At 45.7% G+C, this 9,652-nt stretch overlaps 2 protein-coding genes across 3 annotated transcripts in view; one reads left to right on the top strand and one right to left on the bottom strand.

The window, feature by feature from the left end:
* Positions 1–715: 715 nt before the first annotated feature.
* KIF20A (kinesin family member 20A) lies at positions 716–8,350 on the bottom strand. Its single transcript, XM_052644163.1, has 18 exons — positions 8,189–8,350; positions 6,762–6,851; positions 6,541–6,660; positions 5,557–5,695; positions 5,269–5,456; positions 5,054–5,183; positions 4,680–4,874; positions 4,460–4,571; positions 4,287–4,355; positions 3,926–4,069; positions 3,618–3,783; positions 3,342–3,506; positions 3,073–3,212; positions 2,828–2,930; positions 2,360–2,555; positions 2,023–2,114; positions 1,656–1,793; positions 716–1,033 (listed from the first exon to the last, which is right to left on the bottom strand). Exons 1-18 carry the CDS (start codon positions 8,348–8,350, stop codon positions 716–718), a joined length of 2,667 nt encoding a protein of 888 aa, XP_052500123.1.
* A 1,027-nt stretch (positions 8,351–9,377) lies between these two features.
* BRD8 (bromodomain containing 8) overlaps positions 9,378–9,652 on the top strand; it is a 29,968-nt gene continuing 29,693 nt past the window's right edge. For both annotated transcript variants that reach the window (XM_052642725.1, XM_052642726.1), the window contains exon 1: positions 9,378–9,411. In XM_052642725.1, the coding sequence (XP_052498685.1) occupies positions 9,393–9,411 (19 nt within the window). In that variant the 5' untranslated portion in view covers positions 9,378–9,392. The remainder of the gene's footprint in view (positions 9,412–9,652) is intronic.

Below are 9,652 nucleotides of genomic sequence, written 5' to 3'. Positions count from 1 at the left end.
TAATTGTTTGTGTCTCTTCCCCCTGCCCCATCTCCAGCAGAATGATAACCTTCACCTGTCAGACAAGGTAAAAGTAATCATTTCTGCTGTATTCTTGGAGAGTTTCAGGCCTGTGCTCATGTGTTCCGTAGGAGGTAATATGCTGTGATTATGTCTGCTGTGATTGGTTTGTACAGTGGATACTATGGGTTATTCTGAGCTCAGGGCCCAGCCTTCCTTGATTCTTTTTCCAGAATAAGTTTGTTACCCATTCATCTCCTAATATATGACATTTCACTGCTTATTAAGGAAGGTTTAGAATATCTAATGTCCCTTGAATTCATTTCTTACTAAGATTTCTTGAGTTAGCTATATACCAGTTGCTGGTCTCCACTGCCATGCCTGTGCAAAGTTCCCAGGAGCCTGGATATTTGATTTTCAGTTTTTCTGCCCCTTTTATAATTTACTTCAATGATAATGCTAGATTTGGAATTCAGATTTAAAATGTGAATAATATCTTTATTTTAATATAATTTTTGTGTGCACAGAAACCATATAAGTAAAAAAGTGTAAGATTACATAGGTGATTATATTACAAAAGGGAGAAAAACTACTAGTGTCTGAATATTGCATTTTAGATAGAGTTTCAGGTATATATATGGTAAAGCTTTAAAGAAACCTATTTCTTAAACTGAGCAACAGACCCACCTGAGGGAAGTGCTCTCTCCTCACAACCTTAGTATTTTTTGCCAAAAGGCCCAGATTTGAGTAAAGGGGAACGCCGTGAGCGCAGGATTCGGGCATAAGGGCTGCAGTCTGTGGAACTTTGGCAGGTGGGTGTTCGGGGAAGTAAGTTACGAAGAAACGGTTTCTTCCCTGGGGGCTGCTGGTTTGGTTGCTGGTTTTCCTGGTTGGCACCGAGGCGCTTTTTGGTAGAAGCCTGGCCTTGGAGTTTCAGTACAGTATGATACTGCTCCGCGATGCATGCTGCCTTCTTCCGAAGGTCCAGTTTTACTAGCGTCATATTATTCTGCAACTCAGCCAGCGTCTGATCCTAAGGAAGATGAACAGAGTTATAGAAAACATTTCTGTCTGATCTATTAGAGAAACTCAAGAAGGCAAGGTAATACACACTATAGTTAATAAAACTTCTTTTTACAAAGATTAGCTCTGTATGGTCAGAGCTTTAATTGAATGGTGTGTGTGTTGGGGGTGGGTATTGGTTTTTAAGACCCAAACAAATAGCACTGAATAGAAGGACCTCTTCTAACACATCAGGTGGTATGAGCCTGAATTTTACTTAACCTCCAAGAACCTCAGTTCCTGGGTGGGTATCAAATTAGGATGTATTTTTTTACATTTCCATATATCTGGATGGAATCAGGGTGCATTTATTGATGACAGTGTCATAGGTTAACTGTTAGTGTTTTGTTTTACTATTGTATGTTACAGTTAAAGCATCTTGGATGAAATATGATAGTATCTCCCTCCCTAGGATAGTTATAACAGAAAAAGGTATAATTACTTAGCATAACACCTTGTACTTAGTGAATGGTTACTTTGCAAGGAAGAGAAACTCCCCTCACTAAAAGATTAGCCTAAAAATCTTTTTTATCTTCCTCACATATACTCTGACATGGGCTGATGGGAGAAAGTGATATATAGGCTGCCCCAACCTGTTTGATTAAGATGTCATCACAAGTGGCCAAGGCTTGGCGAAGTTTTCCTGCTCCAGTGTTGTGGCAACAGGCTCTTTCCGCTGACTGGAGAGACTCACCAAGTTTCTGAAGCTCTGTCCGCAGTAGCCTTATATTCTGAAAAAGGAAGAGTAGGAACCAAATTGTGGCCAAGACGTCACACCAAGTGACCTATAGGAGTCAGAGAACCATCTGAAGCAGAAGTAAAATTAGAAAGGCTAGCCATAAGAATGCAGTAGCCACTCTCCAGGATGGCACAGAAAGCATCTTGTCCTCATGTAAACCAGGGATACAGTACTGGAAACTGTCTTAGGTGAGAGCTTTGGTAATGGAGAAAGCTAATTACCTTCTGGCCCTCCTCTAACTTCTTGTCCACATCAACGATGAAAGGCTTGGCTGAGGGTGGGGGTTCTAACATTTTCTGGTACTTCTGCAGCTCTGAAGGGAAGAAACAGTAACCTCACATGTGTAGGCTTTCTAGCCTTGGACTTACCTCTTTAACTGAATTAACAGTAGTTTGCAAAAAACATAACAAGTGAGGCCATGTGCATCCTAGAATGAAAGGTCAGGGGGATGTAGCTTGGCAGTCAAGGAAATTATGTTGGAGTTGGCCCCAGAAGGCCTAAGTTTGAAGAACAGCTCTCCCTGAAATACTTCTGCTTGTGCCCTCTCTCCCTCTTCACCTTCAGTGGTGGAGTTTAGCTCTGCTTTGCATTGTTCCAGTTTAGCTTTAATCTCGTGGAGCTGTTGGGTGGAAACAGAAGCCAATCTTTGTGATCGCCGTAGGGACAGTTCAGACTCTGAGGGTTGATGGGCCACATGCTGCTGTCTGGCTTCCTGCAGGAGAGCTTCTAACTCTTTAATCCTCTCATCTCGCTCCTAAAGGGAAACAGAGAACACAATTCTGTTCAGAGTCAGACAAATCCTATAGCTATAGATGACTGAAGGATGAACAAAAATTTCCCTGTAAATTAGCATTTACACCATTTCTTGGCCAGTCAAACTCTAAATCAGTTCATCAAATATAGATTAACATAAAGCACTAAGGAGGCAAGAGAAAGGTGAATTACACATTCCGCCCCTACTTTATCTCAGGCAAGCTAGCGATGGGAATCTGAGCAGCTACTTGGGGCTGGTTCAGGGCAACTCACCTGAAGTTCTTCTTGGTAAAAACTTGTCAGTGACTCCTTGAGGATTGTTAGTTTGTCTTCATATAGTTCCTCTAGTAGTTCCTTTTGTGTGTCCAAATGTTCACTGTCAGAGGAGAAAAGAGAAGTCAGTGCAGATTCTGAGGAGTGAGCTTGGAAAGCAGATCTTGAGGCACTACTCCACCCTAGTCTCTACTCCCTACCCTATGGTCTCAGTGATAGAACAAGAGGGGTTACTTGGCTGGTACCTGCACCACTGTTCTCGTTGTTGCATCTGCTCCACCATCTCATTGCAAATTTCTTCACGGAGCTGCATCTCCAGCCGCAACTTTTCCTGCCGTTCTTTCAAAAGCAGTGCTTTCATGGCTTCTACCACCTGTAGGAGCTCCTAGGAGGGACACACAGGTCAGAGGTCATCAGAAGTCCATGCCCTAAAAAGGTACAGGTCCACTTGGAACATAGCATGGAAAATGTATAGTCATCAAGCTGCTGCACCAAAGTTTTCCTGCATTCTTACCTCCTTCCCATATGTGGAGATGTCAACTTCATTTTCAATGTCATCACCAAGGCCTGGGTCAGTCTTAGCTCCAGTCTCTAAGCTGGGAGAAGTGCGCAGACTGTGTTCCTTGAGGAATGAATGTATTGATGGAAATCCCAGTTGCACAGGTGGAGCATGCACAAGCTAGTGAGGGGAAAAAAATCTTAACTGAATCCATTACTAGTTCCTAGTAGCTTTCTGAAGTACAGGTACCAGCCCAAAGTGAGCACAATCATCCCACCTATAGCTTCGCACCTGGCTAGCAATGGCTGAGAACTTGGCCACATGAAGGGTCTCATCATAGGTAGACGCACAGGGATTCACATTGACAATCATGCAGGAGCGGCCTCGGCCTGTGAAGAAGCCTTGAAACACTCGAGTCAGCTTGCTGTCACGGAAGGGAACCAGGTTCTGCTTTGACCTGGCAGGGAATTAAAGAGAATAGTGCTGTGAGCAGAGCTCTAGCCCCTGAGGAGATACTAGCACTAGCCCCTGTGATGGTCAGGAAGTCTCTTAGCAAACTGCAGAGTGCCAGGCCATCTGGCTTGCAGTGAAAAGCTTACCGGTTCTGCTGGTTTTGGCGCAGAGCAGCGATACAGCGGCCCAGGGTATGCAGAGAAGTGTTAATGTTTCCTGCTTCCTTCAGCCGCTCGCCACTCTTTTGATCTTTGCAGCGCTCTGAGCCAGCGAGATCACAGAGTGATAACCTTGAGTGATGGACAGGATCTGACATTAGGACCCCACGTTATATGCTTTTTAGCCCCTTCATATAGTTCTAGGGAGGGGAGGACCTATGAAGAAACTCTGTACCCAAGGAAAGAGAACATGAATCTAATGGAAGTAATTCCTCTGAGGACTGTCTTGTCCCCTCCCCAACCACCATTTAAGGCCCCAAAGCCCAAATTTCTAAATGGAAAAACTTACTCGCTAATCTTGGGGATTATATCTCCTTCCCCCTGAAGGTGCAGGATCCGGATTGAGAAGATGCTATGACTAGAAGTTAAAAAAAATAAAAGTCACTGCATATCTTCTATGACCAGGTGGAGGACTAATGTTTCCTGAAACACAGTGAAAGGCTGACTCATTAACCTACTAACCTGCGGCTGGAGTTGTGGTTCAGGTGGGTGCTGGCAAAGCTCTGGTTTTTACGACCCACTTTCAGGAGCTTCCAGGCCTCCTCAGCATCCTGAACATGAATCCAATTGAGATCTGATGATGTAAAGATGAGCATACATAAGATGGGAGCACCTAACTCTTTTCCAAGTGTCTCCCAAGGTCCCCTCCAGGGTTCATGCCAGCCACCGTGCTTTCCCATACCTTTTACGTAGGGATTGCCATTCTGATCCTCACACAGCCGCAGAGTCTGCCTCTTGCGCTGCTGGCTAGGCGGTTCTAACAGGTCATAAAGCAGTTCATTGTAGATCTCAAAGAAGGAGATCCAGATGGAGAAGCGAAGATCTGCAGGGACACTTACAGGGGCAGTGTCTGGTTGTGCCCATCGGTGACTCATTTCTGGGGAAAAAGCCAATGTCCAGAGCATCAACTCAAGGGTAATCCACCTCTCCTTTAGCCTGCAGGGGCTGCAGAAAGTGGAACACAGGTTACAACCTCTGATCTTTACCCTTGAGTTTTGGGGAGCAGAAAATGGGTTCCTACTGTTAATTGGCACAGAGCCCAGTCATGGTACATACCATCCAGCTGGCTACTGCTGGGAAACTGGCTACTGGAGGAGAGCCCTGCAATGCCACTGTCAAAGCTGGTGCTGGTACCCATCCGGCTGTCAATGTAGACACTTTTCTTCAAGGAGGTGGACAGCTCCTCCTGGAGGGGTCCAGGGATAAGATAAGCACAAAACTTTCTGGAGGTTCGTCCCCTATCCCTGCCTCTGTGAACACCAACACTTTACCTCTTGGAGGCCTCCATTTAGTAGGGCCAGTTTCTTTAATTCCTCCTGCCGGATCTGCTTGCTGTCTAGCCACATTACCTCATTGGAGAACAAGGGCTTCAGATTAGGTGTTGGATGAAGCTGGCCTTGGAGGCTATTGAAGATCAGAGCCAGGGACCTGGGCAGGATCCCACCATCCTTGATGGTACCTGGAGGCATGCAAAAGATGGACAGTTGCAGCAAGCACTGTTCAACTCAGAGCATCAAAAGCCAAAGACAGTCAGCAGTTCTGTGAGGTCTAATACTCACCTTGAATTGTGTAGGTTTTCCCTGAGTTGGTGACTCCATATGTATAGATGAGCCAGTTCTGTCCTTTAAGTACATCCTTTACCATCTCCTTCACAGTCAGGTTGAAGAAAGATGCCTGTCCCACTTCTGGTCCAAAGATCTAGGGACAGACTCAATTTCTCAGAGGCCCATCCTTCATCTGGAGAAGGCAATGGCACCCCACTCCAGTATTCTTGCCTGGAAAATCCCATGGACGGAGGAGCCTGGTAGGCTGCAGTCCATGGGGTCGCTAGGAGTTGGACACAACTGACCAACTTCACTTTCACGTTTCACTTTCTTGCACTGGAGAAGGAAATGGCAACCCACTCCAGTATTCTTGCCTGGAGAATCCCAGGGACAGGGGAGCCTGGTGGGCTGCCATCTATGGGGTCACACAGAGTTGGACATGACTGAAGTGAGTTAGCAGCAGCAGCAGCATCCTTCATCTCCCACTTTTCCCTGTATCGAGCCAGAAAATACATCCCTTCCTGGGTGGTTGGCTCTGGAGACTACTCAAGCAGCTTCTTCCTGCAGTGCTACCAGTTGCTGCCTAAATACTCTCTGCCAGTCCATCTTTCATCCAAATCAACAAATACTTACAGAATGCTATCCACTAAGTCCAATGCTGCACACAATATGGAGCAACGTAATGGTCACAAGCATGGGCTTGGTAGATAGATGAATCTAGATTCAAGTCCTAACTCTACCAATGACTAGCTACATGGCCTCAGGAACATATTCAATGAGTCACAATATCCTTACCAGGAAAATAGGAACAGTGATGATAGTAACAACAGAGTTGTTGGGAATTAATAGTACATGACAAACTCACAACACGTAAGGGTCCCCAAAACTGTAGACATGCATATATAATGAACTCAGTCAAGTAAAATGCTTTCCTTCTGAAAAGGGAATAAAGTTGCCCCTACATGTTGGTCCCTTGTTCACAAATCAGTAACTCCATACCTGGGAAAAGGTGAATCTGTGGGTGGCCTGTCCAATTCCTCGTTCGTTGCTCTTCTGGGCAAAAGAGTCCTTGGGTGCCTGAAGGGCAAGGGTCTCCATATTCTCAATACAGACACAACCCTGAGATGGGGGAAAACAGTTGTCACAGAAGGAAACAATTCTGGGAACCTCTGCTGTACGTATCATTCCTTCTTTTAAATCCTCCCTCCTCAGAAACGTACCTGATCCTCCTGTCGTTCTAACTCCGAAGGTAACAAGGGCCTGACCCTCAGGTATACTTTCACCTTCTCTATACCATCTTCAGATGGAACCTGTTAGAATTCCCAGTCAGAATCACAGATTAATCTCAGTTACTTCTGAGCAGATGGGCAAACACAACATAGTCTCTGGGAATCATGCTAACACTATCCCAATTAACTTCAGATGACTCTGTGCCATTACTCTGGTTCCATAATCATTCCAACCCACATGGAGGTTTTCAGTACTTAATCACCATTCCTTGTCTCTTCAGTATCCTGCAAACTTGGCGTACCACAGATTATCTGCATCAGAAGTGGCTGACTGGTATGAAAAATCAGTGTGTGATATTCACAGTAGTGAAGCACTTTGCGTGTATGCTAAGCCACTTGTGTCCGACTCTGTAACACTATGAACCATAGCCCGCCAGGTTCCTCTGTCCATGGAATTTTCATGTGCTCTGTCCAAGAATACTGGAGTGGGTTGCCATGCTCTCCTCCAGGGGATCTTCCCGGCCCAGGGATTGAACCCATGTCTCTTACGTCTCTTGCATTGGCAGGTGGGTTCTTTACCATTAGTGCCACCTAGGAAGGCCCAGTTAAGCATTTTGGAGGCAGACATACCTGAATTTGAGTCCCAGTTTCATCATTTAGTAACTATGAGATCTTAAATAATCACACCCACCACGTTCATTTAACAAGTATTTATAGACATCTACTCTGGCCTAGAAATTCTAAGAGGCTCTGGTAGCCCACAGTGAAAAATATTACCAAGGCTTCTGCTCTCATGAAACTTCTACAGAAGAGAAGACTTCTGAGTGGAGCTGTTCTCAACTACGGCCATTTCCCTTTCAAGAGACATTTAATAATGTTAGGACAGGTTTCCTGGTTGTCACAAATGGGAAGGAGCTACTGAATTCTAGTGGGTAGAGGCCAGGAATGCTGCTTAACATCTTAAATTGCACAGGATAGCCCCCTATAACAAAGAATTATCTGGCTCCAAACATCCATAATGCTGCACCTGAGAAACAGCTCAGCAGAAAGTTAGTTTCCTTAAATGGAAGGTACGGTTGATATTAAAACCTGAATGTACATTTCACCTACTTAATGGTGATATGACCTTGTGCAAATTAACTAAAATGTCTGGGCCTCATGGTGAAGGAGAGACAAGGACTGCCTTTCCTCATAGGATAAATTGAGAGTAAGCGTTCAGTTTCATTAATGCAATGCAATTAATAGCTTTCTTATGGACACACAACTGTACATTTTTTACTTATCATGCTCTTAATTTTGAGTTGACCTGTCAAACTCAAGAATTGCTGATTTTTTTTTACCTCATGCTTCTCTGTATGGACAGCTAGTAGGCTGATTATATCACTTTCAGTTCCCAAGCCACTCTTCAACTCCTTTACCTGCTTGTCTTCCAGGGAGGTGGAGATGACAGAGCAGTCTGACAGCAGGTCCTTGCGTATAACAGATCCCAAATCTGCAGCTGTGGACTCAAACATGGGGGAGACTACGACCTCCTCATCGGACAGCAAGCCAGCTGGTGGAGAAAGGATGCCTTGCGACATGTCAGCAGGGGCAGTTTAGGTCTAAAAAGAGACAAGAGTGGGTAGGGAGGAGAACCTTAAGGGATAAAAGGGGCTGAAGAATTCAGCCTCTTTTCTAGGTAAGAAACAATTCCCTCGCCCCAGGACAACCTAGTCTCGCTGCCTGAATTCCTACTCCCTTCTCCTTTCAACTACCAGCAAACGGGAAAGAGAGAAAGAGTTAATCATTTAATCCAATCTGAGGCAGCATTTCGGACCGCGAACAGGAATGAACAGATATCTAACTCCGAAAACATAAGGCCAAGTTCCAAGTAGGGAGCCTCCCTCAGCTGTGTCAGAAGCCCTAGGCTCATTCTCTATACCTCGCTCCTAGGCCTACGGTGAGGACAGAATTATTAAGAACAGAAATGGCGGCAGTTCCGCTTTCTGAACGCCTAATCTGCCAGAGCAAAGGTGCCCCAACTTGGCTCAAGTTCAGCCGCACACTTACCTAAAGACGCCACACTTCTACGGGACCGGCTCACTCACACCCCACAGCCGAAACTGGGCTTTCGGCAGCTTGAGAGAACAACCCCACCCACGAAGCGCACCTTTGTTTCTGATACAATGTTTTAAATTGCGCGCTGAGTTCGTTCGGCCAATCAGATAGCGAACCTTGCACCTACCAATCAGTGCAAGGGGGGCGGGCGAAACCCGGAAACGGTTTTCTTAGGCTTGACCTCTCTGCTCAAATGTGGGACGGGTTACCAACTGTTGGATTTTGGAGCTGGGTCAAGTGGAACTTCCGTTTATCAGTTTTTCTTGAACCCTAGGCATTTCTTTTCTAAGAAGCCTGAAGGAAATCCTAAGGCTTCAGCCACCATTCTCTGTTCTTTCGCACATTCCTTCTCAGGAACTCACAAGAATACTTGATTTGGGGCGCTGGTTCATCCTAGGGTGGGGAGAGGGGACTACATTTCCCAGGACGCACCGCGAATAAACGCTGGAACTCTATCTCCCAGAATTCCTTGGGCTTCAATTCGCCAGAAATCTTCCTTCGGGGGTTGGAGACGTCGGGGCCAAGATGGCGACGGGAACGGGCAGTAAGTATCTGCCTTGCTCTTGCGTGGAAGGTGTTTGTAGAACCAAGGCCAGGCAACAGATCTGTCACACTCTCAGGGAGTAGAAGCAATGATTTACCTGAGAGCCCAGAGCCATCAGAGACTTGGGCTCGAGCGGCGCTGTTAAGGCCAGCGGTTGGGGGTTGAGGGCCCAGAAGCGTGAAGTCTTACACTTCAGTAAGGCCGCGGAGTTTTTTTGTTTTTAGAATTTTTATTTATTGGC

Source organism: Budorcas taxicolor, chromosome 7 (assembly GCF_023091745.1).
Source record: "Budorcas taxicolor isolate Tak-1 chromosome 7, Takin1.1, whole genome shotgun sequence".
In the NCBI taxonomy this organism is placed as follows: domain Eukaryota; kingdom Metazoa; phylum Chordata; class Mammalia; order Artiodactyla; family Bovidae; genus Budorcas; species Budorcas taxicolor.
The sequence above is the reverse complement of the archived record's forward strand: the minus strand, read 5'-3'. Positions and strand labels throughout refer to the sequence as shown.